This window comes from Bufo bufo, chromosome 2 (genome assembly GCF_905171765.1).
Source record: "Bufo bufo chromosome 2, aBufBuf1.1, whole genome shotgun sequence".
Lineage (NCBI taxonomy): Eukaryota > Metazoa > Chordata > Amphibia > Anura > Bufonidae > Bufo > Bufo bufo.
In genome coordinates, this window is record NC_053390.1 from 217,841,517 (window position 1) to 217,865,942 (window position 24,426).

General features: G+C 43.6%; 1 protein-coding gene across 1 annotated transcript in view; it reads left to right on the top strand.

Moving 5' to 3' along the window:
• Positions 1 to 1,357: 1,357 nt before the first annotated feature.
• The window catches only part of TCTN2 (tectonic family member 2), a 42,163-nt gene continuing 19,094 nt past the window's right edge, over positions 1,358 to 24,426 (top strand). Inside the window, exons 1-11 of the mRNA XM_040420231.1 lie at positions 1,358 to 1,503; positions 5,369 to 5,473; positions 5,574 to 5,662; positions 8,582 to 8,777; positions 9,956 to 10,056; positions 17,202 to 17,401; positions 18,628 to 18,760; positions 21,156 to 21,300; positions 22,475 to 22,531; positions 23,131 to 23,262; positions 24,196 to 24,270. Coding sequence (XP_040276165.1) covers positions 1,422 to 1,503; positions 5,369 to 5,473; positions 5,574 to 5,662; positions 8,582 to 8,777; positions 9,956 to 10,056; positions 17,202 to 17,401; positions 18,628 to 18,760; positions 21,156 to 21,300; positions 22,475 to 22,531; positions 23,131 to 23,262; positions 24,196 to 24,270 — 1,315 coding nt within the window. The 5' untranslated portion in view covers positions 1,358 to 1,421. The remainder of the gene's footprint in view (positions 1,504 to 5,368; positions 5,474 to 5,573; positions 5,663 to 8,581; positions 8,778 to 9,955; positions 10,057 to 17,201; positions 17,402 to 18,627; positions 18,761 to 21,155; positions 21,301 to 22,474; positions 22,532 to 23,130; positions 23,263 to 24,195; positions 24,271 to 24,426) is intronic.

Below are 24,426 nucleotides of genomic sequence, written 5' to 3' on the forward strand. Positions count from 1 at the left end.
TGAGGGTGCCGGGCAAGTTATCCGGCGCACGCGCAGAAGGTACAAGTGAGTTCAATGCCAGGGTCTCCTGCTGTAAAAACCGCCCAGCCAGTGAATAATAATGAGCTGGGCGGCGCTAGGAAGCGACAGTTGAGGCGCGGCTGGGCACGAAGGTACGCGTAAAAACGATCCTTGGGCATAAAGAAATGTGAAAAACCCGGCCCTTGGGCATAAAGGAAGGTGATTGACAGATGATTATAAAGTTGTTTTTACATGGTTTAAAATGTGGACAGGGGGTACTCTTATGTGATTGTAATACACTTTAATAGACCTATGACTGCATAGGAATAACTAAATATGTTTATCGGGCCTGTCAGTGTCCCTTTAATTCCACGCCGCAGGTCAATTTACATTGCCCCCACAATCCCCGCTGCCTGTTTTTACTTCTTGGTCTTGGCTTGACACACGGTAAGCATTACGAAAAGCCTGCTCAAGCAATCACTGGCTGAGGTGGGTCACTGTTATGACCAGTGATTAGCTAAGTAGGCCTTTGCAAGACACACAACACGTGTGTCCACCACAGCTTGATTCAGTAGGTGGACACAGTGATTGGCCTTGAAGAAAATAACTAGGGGACACGACCACTGCTGCCAATATCAGTTATATCGGCAAAGGGAAACAGTTTTAATGTTTGCATTCATAAAGTCATTTAATTATTCATATTTCTTGGGATAACCCCTGTAATAATGTGTTCTTTACTGTATGGCCTGACAGCTATAGGGGTATGAGGTATCCCCATTTTAAGCATTTTTGCCTGCATTGGGACCATTACACAAAGATGACTCCCATAGAGTTCCAATGGACAGCAGCGCCCATGTTCCCCTCCACCCAAACTCATGTAATTTAGTGGACCCAGGATCCATCATTGTAGCACCTGTTTGAGGTCTAAGCAGTCAGACCCCCATATTAATAAATATCCAGTGGTTTAAGAAATAATTTACTGGTAGATTTACAAGCAGCTACTTCGGTAAGCTAACTATTGCCTCTTTTGGTGCCTTTCACAATTCTATGCAGTGTCCTCCTCTATCTACCACTTCATATTAAGCTGCAAACCAAAGAATCCTTAAAACGTGTCCAATGATAACCCAACTTCTCAGCGCAGCAGCTGCACTCTCTGATCAGCCCCATAAGGGGCTTTTTATAAACCGACCCAGAAAGGGAAACCATCCGGACCACTAGGGGTCCCACTTCCCTTCAGTTACAGTCAAACACTTCCTTTAAATACCCCATTGGCTGTCGAGGCCCGCTGCAGCCCGCGTGATCTATCTCCTCTTTTTGATTGGTCAATCTTGCGCTTGGTTACCGTGGAACGCAACGCCGGCTTGACATGGCGCCTTAGCAACCTGGGCGCGCGGTATTGTGTAGTGAAAGGACCTGGTAGGATGCTGCCTCGGTGTGCCCTGGGCCTGGTGACCTTGGCAGTGGTCGGATTAATAACCCAGGCGGGGGCACAGTCAGTTGTAGGTGAGTATCAGTGGGGCTCTGAGATCACAGACAGGCCGCTGCTTCTGTCCCACAGTGAGCTGTTGTAGTGCAGTGCACATGGAGTCAGCACGTCCTAATCTGTTCTGAAAAGTCACCAGGGCCTCTGGATCGGTCATCAGTATCTGATTGGTGGGGGTCTGACACCTGGGGCCCCTGTTTTAGGCTCCGGTGCTCGCAAACACAATGTGTGCGGCGCGCATCACCGCAGTTATTTTTTTTCATACTAGGCCACACCTCTAACTCCGCCCAAAGCATAATTACTGGAGCCCCTGCGGCAATTTGTTTCTTGCGCTTCAATGTCCATATAAATATTAGCACATAAATCATCAGATTATAGATATTTTAAGGTCCAAATTGCACCAAATAATGAAGTTGTGGTCTAATATACAGGTCGAAAAAAGGAGCAATATAGTAAATTTATTAATGCACATATATGCATTAATTCCCCAGGTCAAAAAGAGGGACATTTAAAAGGGTTGTCTCATCATAGACAATGGGGGCATATCGCTAGGATATGCCCCCATTGTCTTATAGGTGTGGGTCCCACGCTTGGAACTGCACCTATATCGAGAACAGAGCCCCGCAAGGTGGTGGCTGGAGGACTCCGATCCGGCCATCAGCAAGCCGCCTCCCCATAGAATTGAATGGGAGCGTACCATGCGCGGCCACCGCTCCTATTCATTTCTATTGGGCAGAAGGAAATAGCCGAGCCAGTGCTCAGCCTTTTTCGCCGGCCTCATAGAAAATGAATGAAGGGCGGCTGCGCATGCGCAGTGCGCCCTCCTTTACTTGCGGGGCTCCGTTCTTAATATAGGTGCGGGTCCCAGCAGTGGGACCCGCACTTATAAGACAATGGGGGCATATCCTAGCGATATGCCCCCATTGTCCACGATGAGACAACCCCTTTAAGGATCAAAGAGGGACTTGGGTCAAAAAGAGGGACTGTCCCTCCAAAAGAGGGACACTTGGGAGGTATGGATAAACGTGACATCACTGACCTAGGATAAGCTGCGAGAAGGCCGCGGTGCTACTGCGAGGGCCAATGCCCTCAAAAGCAGTGGATCAGCAGGGTTCCCGGGTGTCAGACCCCCACCGATCACATACTCTCTGTTAACATTAATATTAAATGGGTTTTCTGAGACTTACACTGATGTAGAAAACCCATTTAATATTAATGTTATTTTAATCTCTTGCTTGACTGATTCTGATATCAGCGGTTTAGTGGGCAGTAGTCCAGCACGTCTCCAGCTCGAGAAAGGGGGAGTAGGCTCCCGAAATGTTGCAGGTGGCATGTACCGTCCTCCATCCACCTCCATCCACCTGGACTTCTGCTGACTGATCCGCTGATACCATAGAACAACACATACAGTCAGGTCCATAAATATTGGGACACCGACACAATTCTAATTTTTTGGCTCTATACACCACCACAATGGATTTGAAATGAAACAAACAAGATGTGCTTTAACTGCAGACTGTCAGCTTTAATTTGAGGGCATTTACATCCAAATCAGGTGAACAGTGTAGGAATTACAACAGTTTGCATATGTGCCTCCCACTTGTTAAGGGATCAAAAGTAATGGGACAGAATATTAATCATAAATCAAATTTTCACTTTTTAATACTTGGTTGCAAATCCTTTGCAGTCAATTACAGCCTGAAGTCTGGAACGCATAGACATCACCAGACGCTGGGTTTCATCCCTGGTGATGCTCTGCCAGGCCTCTACTGCAACTGTCTTCAGTTCCTGTTTGTTCTTGGGGCATTTTCCCTTCAGTTTTGTCTTCAGCAAGTGAAATGCATGCTCAATCAGATTCAGGTCAGGTGATTGACTTGGCCATTGTATAACATTCCACTTCTTTCCCTTAAAAAACTCTGTGGTTGCTTTTGCAGTATGCTTTGAGTCATTGTCCATCTGCACTGTGAAGCGCCGTCCAATGAGTTCTGAAGCATTTGGCTGAATATGAGCAGATAATATTGCCCGAAACACTTCAGAATTCATCCTGCTGCTTTTGTCAGCAGTCACATCATCAATAAATACAAGAGAAGTAGTTCCATTGGCAGCCATACATGCCCACGCCATGACACTACCACCACCATGCTTCACTGATGAGGTGGTATGCTTAGGATCATGAGCAGTTCCTTTCCTTCTCCATACTCTTCTCTTCCCATCACTCTGGTACAAGTTGATCTTGGTCTCATCTGTCCATAGGATGTTGTTCCAGAACTGTGAAGGCTTTTTTAGATGTTGTTTGGCAAACTCTAATCTGTCCTTCCTGTTTTTGAGGCTCACCAATGGTTTACATCTTGTGGTGAACCCTCTGTATTCACTCTGGTGAAGTCTTCTCTTGATTGTTGACTTTGACACACATACACCTACCTCCTGTAGAGTGTTCTTGATCTGGCCAACTGTTGTGAAGGGTGTTTTCTTCACCAGGGAAATAATTATTCGGTCATCCACCACAGTTGTTTTCCATGGTCTTCCTGGTCTTTGGTGTTGCTGAGCTCACCGGTGCATTCCTTCTTTTTAGAATGTTCCAAACAGTTGTTTTGGCCACGCCTAATGTTTTTGCTATCTCTCTGATGGGTTTGTTGTGTTTTTTCAGCCTAATGATGGCTTGCTTCACTGATGGTGACAGCTCTTTGGATCTCATCTTGAGAGTTGACAGCAACAGATTCCAAATGCAAATAGCACACTTGTAATGAACTCTGGACCTTTTATCTGCTCATTGTAATTGGGATAATAAGGGAATAACACACACCTGGCCATGGAACAGCTGAGAAGCCAATTGTCCCATTACTTTTGGTCCCTTTACAAGTGGGAGGTACATATGCAAACTGTTGTAATTCCTACACCGTTCACCTGATTTGGATGTAAATTCCCTCAAATTAAAGCTGACAGTCTGCAGTTAAAGCACATCTTGTTTGTTTCATTTCAAATCCATTGTGGTGGTGTATAGAACCAAAAATGTCACAATTGTGTCGATGTCCCAATATTTATGGACCTGACTGTACATTCGTATGGACTCCGTATGATGCACGGCTGTGTATTTCACTCTTTTGGAATATAGGTTATTAGAATAAGATTTTTGTGATATAAATTGAGCCCTTGCATCTTCTATGGTGTGACAAGGAGAAGGTGACAACTCCTGTATCCTGATAGCAGCCGTAAGATTGATTGAATTTGATTTCCAGGATGTGATGCTCTATTAGAATTGCAATATACAGTATATATCTATATACTGTCTATATGGCATTGCAGATGCACTTTCCCATTGCTGATAATAGTGGAGTTTTGGGTGACCTGCCTATCTTGCTATGTTTTAGAAATGAAGACTGATACCAGATCTATACGGTAAGTCTTTGTAAGTTATAGGAATCCAGGGTCTCATGTCCTCCCATGTTCTTAAAGGAGTTGGCTATTTTGAGGTAACGGAGGTGATCATCCATTAGCTGGAGAGTGGAGCAGCCACAGAGCGTCTCCGGATGATCCGGCACATAGCTCAGGAACTGCAGCACTTTATTTACCCTGTTGTGGGAATGCAGGTGAAATGATCAGTTGCCTTCAGGTTCCAGCCGATTGCTGGGACATCCAACCATCAGCTTATTTTCAGGGGACTCTTCTAACAAAAAGAGATTTCCAAAGACGATACCCCTTTAAGTAGTGTTTTTCTTCCTTTATCACGGAAAATACAGCTGGACTCCAGGAAAGGAGGAAGGAAACGCTAAGAAAAACCACATACAGTAATCCTAGTCAGGGAGATTTCTCAAGACCGGCATTTTACAGACCTTTAATGCAAGCCCTGAGCAATAATAAATGATAACAGAAAGGCTTTGTGTTTAGGTTTCTATCCCTCCAATGTCTTTTTGTCCGGACCACAGATGACCACGTTCCTTGTTGCCAATGTATCCTCTGCTCGCTTATCTCTGGCAGTCATTGCCAATACAAGTAAGTTCAGTTATTTGCTTCCTTTTTCATGAAGTAACTGCAATAATAAGTAGTTTATGTCATTTAGTATTTCTCTTATTCCTTTTATGTTTCTTTCTAGCTTCTATACCATCTCCAAGTTGTATTGGAGGGACTACCACTGATAACTGGTCGTCAAGTCTGGAATCCTTTGATGCTGGGGGACAGTTGGTCAGTGAAATGATAATATTAAGGGGGCATTCACACAGCCATATTTTTGGTCCGTGTCTGATCCCCATTTTTTGCAGATTACACATGAACCCGTTCATTTCTATGGGGCCACAAAAAACTCATGTCATATGTATGCTGTCCGCATCCATGTAGCCATGCTGCAAATTATAGAACATGTCCCATTCTTGTCTGTTTTATGGCCAAGAATAGGCATTTTTTCAATGGGGCCCGCAAAAAGTGTGGGATGCACACAGACTGCCTCTGTATTTTGCAGGTCCGCGATTTGCAGACCGCTAAATGGGTACAGTCACATAAATGCATCCTAAAGGGGAATAAACAGTATGGTAAAGTAAAAATACTGGCAACCCCATTATGTTAAAGTGGTCAGTGTAACATTACTGAATCTGTGAAATATTCTGATAGGCTTATATAAAGCAGTCATGGACATAAATATTAGGATAATAACTGCTATGAGTCCCAACAGTTAAAGGGGTTATCCCATCACATACATAGGTGCAGGTCACTTGCCCCCCAATCTCTAGAATGGAGCCCGCAAAGTGAAGGACAGTGCTCGGCTATTTTTGGCAGTCCCATAGAAGTGAATGGAGCGGTGGCTGGCTATTTTTGGCCCTCCCTTAAAAATGAATGGAGGATGGCTGCACATGCTTGTTCTGCTCTCCCTCACTTTGTGGGCTCCTTTCTTCAGATAGGTACGGGTCCCACCTTTAGGACCCACACCTGTCAGACATTGGGGACATATCTCAGCATAATGCCCCCAATGTATTGAATGTGCCGACCCCTTAAAGGGGGGGGGCTGTGTCCACTCAAAGCCTGATTGGAACTTTGGATTATGAATGATAAAAGTGTTAAAAAAAATTGAAAAACCTTTACTAAAATGCTTGAAGAAAAAAAAGGCTTAAATGCTGAGAAATAAAGAAAGTGAGGGGAAAAAAAAAAGACAAAGGGGACACAGTGAGACCAAGTAGAAAATAAGCAGTTGGTGGGGGCCCCATCTTATTTTGCTATGGGGCCCTATAAATGATAGTTACACCCCTGGACAGATACCACCAGCACCTGACACACCCCATTCAAGGCTCCAGATGGCGACCAAAATGATCGCCAATGCGACTTAGAATTGCAAAATGGCGACAAGACTTTGTTGTCTTGTCGCCATTTGCACCTAGACCCTCCGCTTGCTGCTTTGCCTTTTTAAACAGGGGGCCTCGCAGCCTGGAACCCTGAAACATGACAACCACTGCAAGGGGGAGAAACCGAGCCCAGACCGGCCGCAGCCTCCCCACAACCGGACTATTCGCTTCGGACTGATATTCTTCCTGTGCCGCCCAGAATTGCTGGTACTCTCCCGGCATCACAGCGCCAGCAGCGGGAAATACTGAGGGATATCTGTAAGCGCCTGCCTGCAGGGGGCGCTGTGGTTGGGGTGGTTATGCTCCCTTGGCAGTAAGGTGAATGGCCAGGAGGTGATAACGGAGGATGGCCCGGTGTGTGCCGGGTCTGCGGTGTCCGCTCTCCTCTCCCTCCTCCGCGCCGTCTTCCTGGTGACCACTGAAGTACGGGCCGCCTCGCTCACACCAAGACACGAGGAGAGCCGGCGACAGCTCCAGATGGCGGCGTGTGAGGCGCTCACTGCGGCAGGTAGGAGAGGACAGTTAGCGGTTGCCCTTGGCAACCAATTGGACTCGTTCAGGTTCTCTGAGCTGCAGGCTGACTGGTTGCTATGGGCAACTGCCGCACAGAGGATATGACGCCCCAAAATGTTCTTGTCTGGTGGAATAATTGGGGGTGACTGTTTAGGCTGGACACCTGCAGTTTTTGGTGCACCTCAGCGGTGATGTGTGCACTGCTGCATAATACACTGAAACCGGCGTAAAGCCTTATGAAGGTTTTATCATTCTAGAAAAACCCTTAGGGGGTCATTTATCAAACTGGTGTAAAGTAGAACTGGCTGAGTTGCCCATAGCAACCAATCGGATTCCACCTTTCATTTTTCACAGCTCCTTTGTAAAATAAAAGGTAGAATCTGGTTGCTATGGGCAACTAAGCCAGTTCTACTTTACACCAGTTTGATGAACCCCCTTATTTCTTAGTAAATCCTTTACAGTAATTCCGGTGTCTAAGGGTGTGTTCACACGTGGCAGATTTGTTGGAGACATTTCTGTGACTGTCCCATTCAACTGGAGGCGGTAAACTATGCACCTGCTGCAGGAACAACCCCTTTCAGAAGATTGGAAGTGCGTTTCGGTCAAATACATTTCTATAACAAATCTGCTGCCTGTGAATACACCTTTAGGCTACATTCACACGAACGTATTTTGTTTCCGTGTCCGTTACGTAGCCCCGCAAAAAAGATAGAAATTGTTACAATGTTACATGCTCCTAAGCATCCCAGCCATATTATATGTATTTTAAATTTGGCGACCAAAAATTGCATTTGGCTCCTAAATTTTTCAGATTAGGAGCCAATGTCTCCTTGATATTTTTTTTTTTAGTCTGGAGCCCTGCCATTGTCTTTTGGGTTCCTTCTTGGTAGTTTTGGGGGGAATAATAATACTGCATGCCATGTTATTCCTTCCTTCCAATATGTCGGAATTTGTGCACGAATGTGAAAAGTTTAAAACTTTTAATTAATTCATTGCATTTAAAGGGGTGTTCATATAGATTAGGGTCCATTCACACGTCCGCAATGTGTTTTGTGGATCCGCAAAACACGGACAGCGGCAATGTGCATTGCGGACAAGAATAGGACATGTTCTATTTTTTTTCAGGAACGGAATTGCGGACCCGTAAGTGCTGCCCCATAGAAATGAATGGGTCGGAACGAAATTGCTGACGTGTGATTGGACCCTAAGGCTTGTGCATTGTCTTTAGTAATGAGGCTATTTTGTATTCCATTTGCAGGTTGTAGCCAAAGTGATGGTCACCTTCAGTAAGAACCTGACCTTATGTTCAGGCAATGAAACGAATTGCTGTCGGGAGGTTCAGTGCGTTGTGGAAACCCTTCAAGTCACCGCCTGTGAGAATAACATGCCCATAGCCAGCATGCTCGTTCATGCCGAGATTTTTATCAATAGCACTTCTGTAGGGATGGTCTCAGGTAAGGGGCACAGCACTGTATGGTGAAGGATGTCAGGCCATGTTCCTTTTACACACTGTACATGTAAATTAAAACTGGAGAAATTGGAATATGAACAAACTAACTGATAACATTTTAAAATAGAAGTCGATTTGAATATTTGGGCAATAGATTTTCTGGTTAGGTGACAATCTGGTGACAGTTGTGCGTGTTGTGAAGGTCACAAGTTCAGCCTCAACCTTCTTTCTCATAGGGAGATATTTTGGTTGCAATAATCATGATTTTAATCAAATCTTACACCTGGCCAAATGTTGCTATGTAATCTCGGCCCTAATGGGGTTGTCCATCCAAATGAAAATGTAAAAAACAGGCTTACACTAGTTTCACATTAGCGGCAGAGGACAGCCTGCCAGTCTTCCTCCGATCCAGCGTTGCTGTATGTTACCAGATTACACGCTGGCCCCGTTAACTATAATAGGGTCCGGCTGAGATGCTGCCTCTACCCGGCAAATATGCTGAAAAAGAATGCTGCACGCAACAGTTTTTGTGCGGCTTATTCTCGCCATTCTATGCCGACGGCTGTACCGCAAATGTGAAACAAGCCTTAGATCAGTGTAAAACAATAAAATAAGTGATCCTCGCTTTAGTGATCCCCCGCTGCTCCCGTTCCAATGCTTCCTGGTCTCCCTTCACCCTGCTGGTCTCTGCTTCTTGATCTTTCTGGATATACCTCAGCCAGAGGGACCAGAAGACCCCACAATTAGTGCGATGAGGGATCGGTATGGCGAGTATCATGTATTTTATTGTTTTACACCAGTCTGAGCCTGTTTTACAATAATGTGCATTGGCTGGACAACCCCTTCAAGGCTGTGCTTTTACAGCACCACAGTTACATGCCAGCCGAACGCACGTCTACGTGCTGTGGGCCTGGTTCCCAAACAGAGTGTTAATCAGCTGCACAACGGCACAGTTTAGCAGGTGAAACCGTGGTATTATTGGCAAAATTGTGTGGCTGATTAACTGTATTTGAAACTCCTGCCCACAGAGTGTGGTTGTGGTTTCAGCCTGGGCGCCATCATCGTGAAGCCTATAGCAGTTCTTCCAACTGGTCAGCCTCTTTCAGTATACCCTGATAGAACAGTGACGGAAATCACAGATGTGCACATATCTGGACTGAATGGTAGAAGTTTATTTTACAGATAATAAAACTGTGATCCCTAACCAAGTGTACCAACCACTAGGACCCTGTCCCTGTAATCTGACAGCCGGGGCTTGTGATGTCCGCTGCTGCTGTGATCAGGTAACTCCTTTGCTGCTTCCTTTGCTTGTGTTCTTGTTACATTTTTTCATTGTAATAAAAGTTTCCAATTGTGTGTGTAATATTAAATGGAAAACAATAGAGGTAATGAGGGAGCTTAAAATATAACTTTTACTGATAAACCATTTTAAAAGAAAAAGCGCCACGTACAGATAATGGGTTAAATATGGCTTAAAAAGTATGGAACAATCTTACCATTCCGACGCAACCCTGATAGGGACCAACCGAGCACGGTAAGGGAAATGCACCACGTCTGGGCTGGTTATTAGATGTGGTCGTTGGTCTTTTTAAGATGTAGACAGTGCAGGGAACCAATATCCCTAATGATCCCTAATTGGGGATGGGGACATTGCTATTGTTAACCTGCCTGTCTATACAGAGTTCCTACCCCACAAGGGGCGGCCCTGTCCGGATACCTTACCCTAGAATAGGGAGGTATCCCTATTGTGCCCTATAGGATAGTTCCCGACGTGTCACTTTTCAAGTGGTCTATCATCAGGGGAAAAATCCAGGGTAGATACAAAAGGCAATCCTGCAGGAAGAATATAATCAACATGAGGATATAGACAACATAAGAAAAAGGCTGAGAACTATGAAAAGACAAAACAGGGACATCAGTGGTCCCTTGTAGGTGGAAGACCCCACAAGTTGCTGGGGGGCACCTCTGGGGCAGCTGAAGCAATGCCTTCAGCTGCATGCCAAATACCCGAAAGGACGCCATATTTAAAGGCAAATAGCGCGCCCTGTGGGCCCCGACCGCCTCCCGGAGTCACGTGGTCCGGTCACATGACAAAGACGTCACGCTCCACCAGCGAGCGCGGCCGGCAGATGGAACGCAGCGCACCAGTCAGTGGAGCGCAGCGTCCGGTCACGTGGGGCGGCTGAGAGGCAGGAAAGAGCTATGCGCGCGTTGCTTAGCAGCTAGGTGACGCCAGTGAGTGCTCTGACGTCAAATGCCTGCTGCAACAGAGCGGGCTAGATAGCCAGCGCTCATATAACAAATTAGAAAGCATTTCATGCAGGCGATCAGGGCAAGAGGCATATATGCTCATATATTAGCAGGCCAGAGAGCAATATACTTGTGAACATGAACAAAAGAATAGTGAACATAGATAGATAAAAGAAAAATGGAGGAAATAATGATAGACAAATTAGAGGATATAATAATGAAGGGAAGGAGGCTCCTACCTTAGTAGGTACTTTAGGTATTTTAGGTCTAAAAATGTATACCCTGGCCAAACTAATATATAGGGGGGGGGGGGGGGTTTAGGGGAAAGATAAAAAAAAATCCCCTTATGCATGATGTCCTATATTACTACCCCTGGTTCGTCAGGGTGTCTAATGTGGTTGGTTGATGAGGGAAATATACAGGTCAATGGGAAGGTTGCCCATTATAGAAAACAACCAAAATTTAACTGCTCATTGAGGCCTGAGGGGGCCATGGTCTTGAGGTCATATATCCATCTTGCCTCCCTTTGTAGTATAATTTTATCCCAGTCACCACCCCTTGATGGTGGATTTACTTTGCCAATGGCCATGAAAGAAAGACGTACACAGCCATTGTGAGAGCTGTGGACGTGTTTTGCCACAGGAGTGTCCTTGTATTTAGCAATATCGGGAATTCCCGGATTGTCTTGCCTATGTATTCTTTTCCACACTGGCAGACAATCTGGTAAATAACCCCACGGGTCTTACAATTGATGTAATCACGAATGGCAAACTCCTTGCCAGTAACATTACTCTTAAAGGATTTGCCAGTCTTAATATACGGGCAGGCGATGCAACCACTGCACCTATAACAGCCCCGATTCGGGTTCTGGAGCCAGGCACAACCCAACAATGGTTTTAGGGTGTATTGGCTTTGAACCAGTCGATCCCGTAGGATATGCTGGGGAAATCTCCCAGCACCTCCCTCAGATCCGGATCCATCAAAAGGATGTGCCAGTGCTGGTTGATTTATACCTTTTAATGGACTTGACTTCTCCATCATAAGAAGTTACTAGGCGAATCAGTTTATTTGATGTTACTGATTTCTGTTAAGGGGTGAGGAGAGTAGAACGTTCTTTTGTTAGGGCTGATCTAAATGCTGATTTAAGCACGCGATCAGGATAGCCTCTTGCCAAGAATCTCAGATCAGCAGCTTGGTGTAAAAATTCTTTCTTACTGGAACAGTTCCGTCTCAAACGTAAATACTGTCCCTTAGGGATCCCACGCTTTAAGGGGAGCGGATGTTCGCTTTCCCATCGAAGGAGTGAGTTGGTCGAGTTGGGTTTTCTATATACAGATGTATTCAACTCACCCATCTGGTTCTTGGTAATCAGGACATCCAGAAAGGGGAGGGCTCGTTCGTCTGATTCATATGTGAAATGAGGCCCTACCTCATTCTTATTGTGGTCCTTAACGAAAGACTGCTTAGTGCCATGCCATATGACAAAGATGTCGTCAATGTACCGTGCCCACAGTCCTATGGGCTCGGTATGTAAGGCACTATCATCTGTGAAGACCAGAGTCGCTTCCCACCAGCCCAGGAACAAATTAGCGTACGATGGGGCACATGGGCTCCCCATCGCAGTGCCCCTGAGCTGGTGGTATATCCGCCCATTGAATGAAAATACATTCCTGGTCAAAGTGAATTCAAGCAGCTGGAGAAATAGGTGACTGTGGGCACGGTACTGACAACCTTGAGTTTGGAGTAAAAATTTAACGGCTTTTAGACCTAAATCGTGAGGAATGCTAGAATAGAGTGCTTCCACGTCGATGCTGGCAATTAAGTCATCAGCCTTGACGTGGACCCATTCCAGGCGTTTTAATAGGTCCGTAGTGTCGCGTGCGTAGGATGGTAAGGCTACAACGAAAGGGGCCAGGATCTGATCTATGTACAAGCCCACATTCTGACACAAATTGCCCACCCCTGATACAATGGGGCCCCCCTTAAGGGGTGATACCTCTTTATGTAACTTGGGCAATCAATAAAATGTTGCCTGCCTAGGAAATGTAGGAAACATGAGATGGTATTCATCCCTTGTAATCAAATTGGATTTAAGGGCATCATCCAAGATGTTTATATTCCTCAATGGGATCATGAGATAAAATCTCGTAGGTGTTAGGGTCCCTCAGTATTGATTTGCACATCTGTCGATATTGTTCGTTATCCATCACCACCACATTGCCCCCCTTGTCAGATGGTTTGATTACCACTTACGGATCATGTTCCAGGTTGGACAATGGCCATGGCACAATCACAATTGGATCTATGTTTGGAGGAGGTCAACTCCCCAATCTGAGTAGTCACCAAATCCAAAAACACATCTATACAGGAGACCTCACTGGTGGGAGGAGGCATTTTGTTGCTTTTGAGTTTGAAGTTAGAGAAGGGACCAGTACCTTCACATGGTGGAAGCTTGTTACCTAGATCAAAGAGAAGACGTAAATCAGACAGAATATCTAAGGGTATGCCGAGTTTACGACACTGCCTCCTGTCTTGGTGCCGAAAGTGTTTATCCACCGAAGTTTCCGCACAAATAAATTTATGTCTTTTACTATGTGGAATTTATTAAACCTCGGTGTCGGCACAAAGGACAGGCCCAGTTCTAGAACTCTGATCTCAGTCTGTAATCTTAAATGGATTAAAGGGGTTGTGCAAGAATGCGGGAGGGGGGTAATTGGCCTGACCTGCAATGTCAGGCCTGATCGTCCAATTGGCCTGACCTGTAATGGAAAGCTTGCTTACTGGCGCTGGCTCCCGATCCTTCTCCTCCAGGCCTGTGATGTTCCGCTGGGCTCCCTCGCTGTAAACATTTGGTTTGACATCGCTTGCATCCAATCACTGGCCGTGGCGTTGACCTACTACCCTTACATCATGACAAATTGTGAAATGATTCAAGGGGATCTGGTGTCCACCACGGCCAGTGATTGGCTGTTGCTAAGTCAAACCGGATAATTACAGCGAGGGAGCCTAGAGGAGCATTGCGGGCCTGGAGGAGAAGAAACGGGAAGCCAGCGCTGGGAAGCAGGTAAGTAATCTTCCCTTTACAGGTCCAGCCAAGTCGCGGACTTTGCCAAAATCCCCCACATTCTTGCATAACCACTTAAGGACCAGGCCGTTTTTTTGAAACTTGACATGTGCCACTTTATGTAGTAATAACTTCGGAACGCTTTTACTTATTCAAGCCATTCTGAGATTTTTTTTCTCGTGACACATTGTACTTCATTATAGTGAAAAAATTTTGTCAATATAATTCACCTTTATTTATAAAAAAAAATCCCCAAATGTACCAATTTTTTTAATTAGCAATTTTCCAAATTTGAATATATCTGCTTTTAAGGCAGATAGTGATACATCATAAAAGAGTTAATACTTTACATTTCCCATATGTCCACTTTGATGTTTGCATCATTTTGTAAATATATAATTTCATTTTTTAGGAAAATTTCCAAAATCCACTTTTTTAAGGACCACTTCAATTCTAAAGTCACATTGTGGGTCTTACATAGTGGAAACCACCCATAAATGACCCCATTGTAGAAACTACACCCCTCAAGTTATTCAAAACTGATTTTACAAACTTTGTTCCACAAGAATTAAACGGAAAAGGAGATAACATTTTTAAATTTCACTTTTTTGGCAGAGTTTCCATTTTAATTCATTTTTTCCTGTAACACATCAAGGGTTAACAGCCAAATAAAACAATATTTATTACCCCAATTCTGCAGTTTACAGAAATACCACACATGTGGTTGTAAACTGATGTACGGGCACACGGCAGGGCGCAGGAGGAAAGGAGGGCCATATGGATTTTGGAGGGCAGATTTCACTAAGATAATTCTAAGTTGCCATATGACATTTAAAGACCCCCTAGAGTAGAAACTCAAAAAAATGATCCCATTTTGGAAATTATAGGATAAGGTGACACTTTTATTGGTATTATTTTGTGGTATATATGACTTTTGATTGCTCTATATTATGCTTTTTGTGAGGCAAAGTAACCAATAAATGGCTGTTCTGGCACACGGTGTTCACCTGACAGGTTAGATCATGTGCTAGTTTTATAGAGCAGGTTGTTATGGACACGACAATACCAAATATGTCTACTTTTTATTTTTATTTTGTTTCAGTTTTACATAATAAATCATGTTTTTGTGTCTCCTTTTTCTGAAAGCCATATTTTAATTTTTCGGGAGATTAGGGGCTCAGTTTTTGCGGCATGAGGTGTCGGTTTGATTGGTATTATTTTGGATAAAGTACATACTCCTTTTAGATTTTTTGGGTATTACACTTTGGGTATTACACTGTATAGTGACAAAATAGATTTTTTTTGCATAGTTTTTATAATTTTTTTTTACGGTTTTCACCTGACTGGGTATATCATGTGATATTTTTATAGAGCAGGTTGTTATGGACGTGGCGATAGCTAGTCTGTCTATTTAAAAAAATATATATATATTTATTTTGGTTTTACACAATAAAAGCATTTTTGAAAGAAAAACGATCATGTTTTTATATGTCTATTTTCTGAAAGCCATATTTTTTTATTTTTTAGGCGATTGTCTTATGTAGGGTCTAATGTTTTGCGGGATGAGATGACTGTTTGTTTGGTACTATTTTGGGATACATACTACTTCTTGATCATTTGGTATAAAAAATTTTGTGATGTAAGGTGACAAAAAATGGAATTTTTGGTATTTTTTTTTTTTTTTTTTTTACGGTGTTCACCAGATGGGTTAGCTCATGTGATATTTTTATAGAGCAGGTTGTTACGGACACGGCGATACCTAATATGTTTGTTTTTTTAAATATATTTTGGTTTTAAACAATAAAAGCATTTTTGAAGCAAAAAAATTGTGTCCTTATTTTCTGAAAGCCATATGTTTTTTATTTTTTGGGCGATTGTCTTAGTTAGGGTCTCATATTTTTTGGAGGATAAGATGACTATTTATTTTTTTGGTTTTTTTGTTTTGTTTTTTTATACATACAGTATGACTTTTTGATCACTTGGTATTACACTTTTTGTGATAAAAGGTGACAAAAATGGCTTTCTTTAGCACAGTTTTTATAAAAAAAAAAATTACGGTGTTGACCAGACTGTGTTGATCATGCGATATTTTTATAGAGAAGGTTATTACACATGCGGTGATACCTAATATATGTGTTTTTTTTTTTGTCTCTTTTTATGGGAAAGGGGCTTTTCTTTTATTGAAACTTGAATTATATATTTTTTTATTGTTTTCACTTTTCACTTTTATTATTTTTTATTTTTGTCCCACTATGGGACTTCAACATAGTCTGATCCCTGTTTCAATGCAGCACAATACATCTGTATTGTACTGCATTCACTATCAGTGTATTATACAGTGTAAGGCCATTAACAACATTTATCCCCTATCCTCAGTATAATGGCTGGGGGTCCAGCTGCTATGATAGGGGTCCTTGAGTCCCCTGTGTGACTGAAGCAGGCTTTTATTATTTATGTCTAGGTTTATATACTAGTAAAATAAGGTGTTTATAAGGATGACTCTCATTTTAATTGGACACTAACACTCACAGCGCAAGCACCTTCAGTTGCCCAGTATTCAGCAACATATGTGCTTGATGTGAACCTTTCTTACATTGAATTGAATGACAAAGTCACGATCTCACCTGTGGGGTGAATAAAGGGGCTATCTTAGTGGAGGTAACTTGCACCAGAGAGATAAAGCTCCTATGTAGATAAGTAACCCATTGCTAGTTTACTGCTGCTGTAAGGAAAAGATGCTATGTGTAATAGTAGGTGTAGAATTAGGATAACAGTATGACGGCTCAAATGTACTCTTAATAGGCCTAGATAAAGATACCCACAGAGGAGCATTGGAAGGAGTGGCATGCTTTCTTGGGGTTGAGCTCCACCAAACTCCCAGCCTGAAGGAGGTCTGCCTTGCCGAATCGTCACGGTTTTAGTCTTCTGTGCACTGAAATAAAGCATTGAACACTTTAATTCCAAACTGATTCCACGTCACAGCCTTGACCTGTACTTGTATGATGGTATTTATCTTTTTGATCCGTGTCATACAGGTTATCTCTGAAATGTCCAGAGGTAACTCGAAATAATGATATTGCACTGAGCCACTTCCGTTGACTTGCTTTTTGATAGGACTGCAGCCTAAGCATGAAGGAGCTGTTTAACGGATCCTGTTACTCTGGTGTTTTTGGTGGAAATATCTCTCCACCTTTTGACCAACTTTGTAGTGTTCAAGAAAAGAACCATGCTCCTGATTGGTTTCCGTTCCTGTGCGTCCAGTCTTCCATGGACAATTCACCATTTCTGGGCTATTTCTACCATGGATCCACTGGGTAAGTTTCTGTCTGCTCATATGCACTTTCAAAGGAGTCATTTTCTTTATTCAACCCTCTTCCATATGGATGTCAGGGGGAGATCTCTGCTTCGGTTCTCCTGCCATTATCCTGCTGCAAAGAACGTCTCTCTCTGGAGGACCTGGCTTTTTTATTTCAGTAGGTGCAGCATCATTTCTCCATCATTTAAAGGGGTTCTGCAGTTTTTTTAAACAGATGATCTATCCTCTGGATAGATCATCAGCATCTGATCGGCGAGGGTCCGACACCTGGGACCCCTGCCGATCAGCTGTTTGAGAAGGCAGTAGCGCCGTGGCCTTCTCGCTGTTTACTGCTGGCCCAGTGACGTCACGACTAGTATCAATGGCCTGGGCGGGGCTAAGCTCTGTTCACTTGACTGGAGCTTAGCACCGCCCAAGCCAGTGATCCTAGTCGTGATGTCACTGGGCCTGCGGTAAACAGCGAGAAGTCCTGGTGTCAGACCCCCGCCGGTCAGATGCTGATGAGCTATCCAGAGGATAGATCATCCGTTTAAAAAAACTGCAGAACCCCTTTAAAGGGTTTTTCTCATAAAGGACATTTATCACCTAGCCACATGATAAGTGATAAATGACCACTATGAGGGCCTCGCTGATTGGATCCCACTGATATCTGGAGCTAGAGTTTGAATGGAGCGGTAGTCACGCATACAGTTGCGCAATGAGGGTTAACTGGGGGAGGCAACAACGTTACTTAAAGGGGTTGTCTCACTTCAGCAAATGTCATTTATCGTGTAGAGAAAGTTATTACGAAACACTTACTAATGTATTGTGATTGTCCATATTGCTTCCTTTGCTGGCTGGATTCATTTTTCCATCACATTATACACTGCTGATATGTAGGGGTTATGGCCACTGCTGCAATCCAGCAGCTGTGGTTGTGCTTGTACACTATAGGCAAAAGCAACAGCCTATGTGCGCTCCCATGGTCTTGACCGCCAGAGAGCACTGTACAAGCACGGCCACCGATCCTGGATTGCAGGGTGGCCGTAACCATGGAAACCAGCAATGTATAACGTGATGGAAAAATATGAACAATCACAATACATTCTCTACATGATGAAGGCCATTTGCTGAAGTGAGACAACCCCTTTTAAGAAATATATGCCATTTTAAGTATTTATCGTCCTTAAAGGTCAATCCAGGATTTTAAACTAATACTTTGTCTCCTTTCTTGACTTTGCACAGAACACCCTCCCAGACTCCATCTTTTAATTTGAGCTTTCAGTCCATTTATCAAAGCACCTTCAATGGTTATAAACAAGGAGATGCAATATTAATCGATCTAAATGGATTCAATGAATATCTTACAATTCCACAGGTACTGCTTGCCTTAGGTCACAGACTAGTGTGTGTATGTATACAGAGTGTATATGTGTGTGTGTGTGTGTGTATATATATATATATATATATATATATATATAATATTAGTAACTCAATTAAAACAATACTTCTCTGCTGCAGTGGAGTAAATGACATGTGTTTCTGTTGGAGATATCAGCTGATAGCCGAGGGGTTAAGCAGACGTGTGATAATCAGCTGAGCACAGAGTCACGTTCAGTTTGGTTCAGCAATGGTGTAACTGGCTCTACTATAGTCCTGTTAAACAGTACGGACGATCAGAAGTCTCTTCTATCACTTGCTTTAGACAGTTTTTGTTTATGAACCCCAAGAAAATGCAGTAGAATTCAGCTTTTAAAGGGGTTGCCAAGCATAGACTTAAAAATGCCATAAACTATCATGTAAGTAAGTGGTTGTATCCTGCGAGGATACAGGGGGCTGTGCTGCCTGTATCTGCACATGCACCATGCATGTCCACATCCCTAACAGCGACCAAGCAATGTAAGCCAGGAACAGCCCTCGTACAGAAGTCACTTGACTGCCACATCCCATGTATCCTATGGACGCTGAGTCATTTTTGCTTGCATTGAGTAAACAAGACTGTTCATGGCATTTTTGCAAATTTAAAGGGGTTCTGCAGTTCTTTTAAACTGATGATCTATCCTCTGGATAGATCATCAGCATCTGATCGGCCGATCAGCTGTTTAAGAAGGCAGCGGCGCTTGCAGTAGCGCCGTGGCCTTCTCGCTGTTTACCGGAGGCCCAGAAAAATGTCTAACAACCCTGTCCCTACATGATATTAAAAAAAATTATGACAATTACACTTTAAAGGGGTTCTGCAGTTTGTTTTTAAACTGATGATCTATCCTCTGGATAGATCATCAGCATCTGATCGGCGGGGGGTCCGACACCCGGGACCCCCGCCGATCAGCTGTTTGAGAAGGCAGTAGCGCCGTGGCCTGTGGGTGTCTGACACCAGGACTTCTCGTTGTTTACCGCCGGCCCAGTGACGTCACGACTAGTATCAATGACCTGGGCGGGGCTAAGCTCTGTTCACTTGAATGGAGCTTGGCCCCGCCCAGGCCAGTGATACTAGTCGTGACGTCACTGGGCCGGCGGTAAACAATGAGAAGTCCTGGTGTCAGACCCCCGCAGGCCACGGCGCTACTGCCTTCTCAAACAGCTGATCGGCGGGGGTCCCGGGTGTCGGACCCCCCGCCGATCAGATGCTGATGATCTATCCAGAGGATAGATCATCAGTTTAAAAACAAACTGCAGAACCCCTTTAAAGTGTAATTGTCATAATTTTTTTTAATATCATGTAGGGACAGGGTTGTTAGACATTTTTGTAATAAACTATATTAGAGAAAACTGTTTCTTTTTACTAAAAACAGGGTGTAAAGAGTCTCCTTAGCAACATTCTTGCCTGGAAGAGTCCATCTCCAGTGTTGTAGACTATGTGGAACATACATACTCTTAGCTTCTCATCCCTATCTGACTCGCTGTAAGACGACTCTGCTGGTTTATCTCTATTCCCTGGGTTTCGCTGTTACTGAGTGCAGGTAATGAGCCCTTTACATGGGCCGACAATTGAAACTATCATCACTATCCAGCATTACTAGTAACACTGGTTAGCGATGATCTTGCTATGTAATGCACCGCCGATTACCCGATGAATGAGCAAAACGCTCGTTCATTGGGTAAGTGCAGCACAAAAGATGGTTTCCCAGTGGCAGATTGTGCAGTGTAAACATGATCCGCTGCCGGGAAACACGAGTCTGTATGGGGAAGAGCGATGGCATTGTGGAGGAGACCAGTACATGTAAACGCCCCTGTCTTCTCCGCTAGCGGAACGCTTCCTTCCCGACAGTCTGCTAGATTGTCGTCCCACGTAAAGGGACCTTAAAAAAAGAGAACAGAACTGCCATTGCTTAGTGCTGACATGTGAAGTATGACTGCTATCACCCCCATTCTCCTCTCCCCTCATGCACTCAGTAACTAACAGAGAGGAGAATGGGGCTCCGCACTGACAGTAGGTATACAGGGACATGGCGTAGCAATCCTGTTCTCTCTCTTCCCTGCACTCAGGGTATAGAGTTATAAAGGAGCAGAGCTGCCAGTGGTTAAGGCAGGAAGACAAATCAGAAAGGGAACATTTACGGAGACGGGGTAATGACAATAGGCAGCAAAATCCTCATGATTTGATGCGTTTTTTGCCACTGTGGATTACAGTCAGATGCGCTGCACATTTTCTGCTGGTGTAAACCCGCGGAGGACTCTCCACACGTGGCCGTACTAAGGTAAGTTTAGAATGTAAACCGCAGTCAGTCAGTGTTCTGACAAGTGACCTCTCTATCCTTTTTTCCTCCCCCCAGCAATCTGCGATTGGGACATGCGTGGGATATGCACCAGTGGCTTATCTTCGAGATTTCAATGCTTCATGTATCACTGATATAACGATGTGCTCAGATGCATGGACATTTAATTTGGGTGATGTGAGGGTTAAGGATGGCAGCGGAGGTTTGTTCTTAATTTTATTACTTTATGCAGAATAAGAATGAATCCTTGTGCATAGCGTTTGACTTCTGATACCTCTTCAATAAGGTTTGTTAGCTGGGCTCCCACCAAAACACATGCGTGTAAGAGAGGCAGTTGCTATGCCATTCATGAAGGAGGGGACCCTATCTTTCGTTGTCTCTAATTGTTCCCAATATCTCATAATAACTTAAAGGGGTTCTCCGCTTTTTACTATTGATGACCTCTCCTCAGGAAAGGTTATCAGTATTAGTTTGTCGGGGGTCCGACACCCGGCACCCCCGACAATCAGCTGTTTGAAGAGAAGGCAGCGTTTGTACAAGCTCTGCCTTCTCTGCTCTGTTTACCTGCTTGTCGCAGCAATTGCAGTGGTGAGCAGTGTAATTACAAAGTATGGGATCTATGGGATGACTGTCTGTTCAAGCGAATACTACAGAGCTGTCCTATAGAAGTGAATGGGGACGACATACTTGTAATTACACCTGATCACCACTACAATTGCTGTGACAAGAAGGTAAACATTGCTGAGAAAGCAGTGCTTGTAGGAGCGCTGCCTTCTCTTCAAACAGCTGATTGGCGGGGGTGCCGGCTGTAGGACCCCCGCACATCTGATATTGATGACCTATAGGTCATCAGTAGTAAAAAGCGGACAACCCCTTTAAAGGAACTGTATCATCAGAAAATTAGCTATTATTTAAATTAAGTTTTTATGTTAAAACATTTTTTAGAGTTTTTTTTTATTTTATTTTTATTTTCCATGTCACGATCTATCTTTAAAAAGATTGTATATGATCCTTCAATTTTATCACTGGCCACTATGCCAAAAAATTTTAAGACTTCTTGTCTTTTGAGAGCATCTACATAGGCAGTAGACACAGTGGTCAGGAGGGGACCTTATTGACTTCTGTGGATGAGTTTTCTAGGCCTTCTCTGTGACCTATGCTGAGTTTAGGAGGGAGCTGATAAGTTGTGAAATCACCTTTTGTGAATGGTGGATTCATCTGTCTTATCTATACAGAGGTGTTAATTGTCATTGTAATTCTGCCTATGATCATAATGATAGTGAAAAGTTGCGTGTACAGAACAGAGAAGCAGAAATGACTAGTATGGACATTGGAACTTGCCACTCTTAGTTAATTTGCTGTCGTATCTATTTCAGGTACAATTCCTATTAACATACAGCTTAAAAACATTACACAGGATATCACTCCTACAGGTAGGACGTTTCTCTGAATAAGAAATTAGAGTTTTAGCGCGGTTGTTTTAAGTAAAGAATTTCTTATAAATGTCCCATGCAAATGACCATATCTGTTTTGCTGTCCGCAAATCACAGATCTGCAAAATACAGATGCGATCCATGTTGCATCGACAATTTTTGTGGACCCATTGATTTCAATGGGTCTGCGGTCCATATTTTGTGGACATGTATAGAACACCTTGGGGGAGATTTATCAAAGTTGTGTAAAGTAGAACTGGCTTAGTTGCCCATAGCAACCGATCAGATTTCACCTTTCATTTTCCAATCGAGCTGTTAAAAATGAAAGGTGGAATCTGATTGGTTGCTATGGGAAACTAAGCCAGATCTACTTTACACCACTTTGATAAATCTCCCCCCTTCTGTCTTATTGTGGAATGGACATACGGATGCAGAAAACACAAAATGCGACCACAGACCCCTTGAAAACAATGGTCTGCAAATAAAATGTGGAGGGCGCAAGGACTACGTCCATATTTTGTGGATCTGCACTTTGCCTACTGCAAAACGGATACAGTCGTGTGCGAGTGGTTGTTTTGTAACACTTCTTTTCTCTGTAGGACCTGCTCTACCACAAATCGTGCAGTGTGAAGTGAATGTGTCCGCAGACTACATCTTTATATGGGAAGCTAATACAATTAAGGAGATACAAGTCACCATTGAGACTGCCAATATCACTCTTACTCATCAGGGTATCATTATTTTTATTACTTTGTCTGTGATTTGCAGGTAAACTAATTGAACCCATTAAAATTTGTTTTACGACTCCACAATTTAAGAAACAAAAACACTAAATGCAATGATATAAAGTACCGTAACTAAGGGAGTAATACTCCCCAATCCCCCTCAGCTACTTTGCTGATGCTTCCCTGATCCCTTGCCAGTCTCGCTTCACCTGGCTGCTGTAGACCATCATCAGTCGCACTGGTGACCTCAGTGGTGTCATTGGCTGCAGCAGTCATCGGTGGACAGGCCATCTCCTTGCTGGAGCCTGGTAATCAGAGGCCAGCAGGAGGATCAGCACTGGTACAGGATCGGCAGGGCATTGGGGAGTATTACATTTTATTGTTTGTTATGTTATACATTTATAAACTGGGGAAAAAACAAACCCATTAAATTCTGTTTATTGCACATAATTCTTCAGGTCTTCATAGTAGGTTTTGGGGATCAGAATGGGTACTTCATGGTACAAAAGCAGTTTCTTGTTGAAGCAGGATTGAACAATCTGCACCCTTCCTATTCATGGGATACATTAATTGCTGGGTTGGTATTCTAGGGGAAGCACATTTCAATGTATGAACCACTTCAGTCTACGACCAGGTGGACAAAGCCAGTGTTATAAAGACTGGAGTGGAATGAAGACCTATAGGAGGACATTTATTAAGACGGGTGTCTTCTACGCCGGTGTCAAGTCCCTCTGCGCTGCCGGAGGAAGCACCAAAATATGTAGCGGCATAGGCCTCTCCATAAGTTTGGCGCTTGATCTTGTAACAAACTTAACTACACCAGCCCTACGCTAACGCTACGCCAGCTGTCAAGCAGTTCCGTTTCCTCCTAGTTGTGCAGGTGAATGTTTGCACTGTTCTGTAAATAAGTATGGTAATTATATTGTATTTTTATCACAGGAAAACTAGCTCAAAGATTCACAGCTACATTTCTCACCAGCAACAGCACTACTGAGGTCCTCTCTGGAAATCCAGGTATAAAAATAGTGAATAAAAAATAAATCTACAAAAAATTCATAGACAAATATTTGTAACCTGTACAAAGAAGTTGCCACTTCACGGCTTATGATGTCCAAGATGTTTTGCCATTCAAGCAGCAGCAGCCAGAAAGACGAGGCATCTGCACAGATC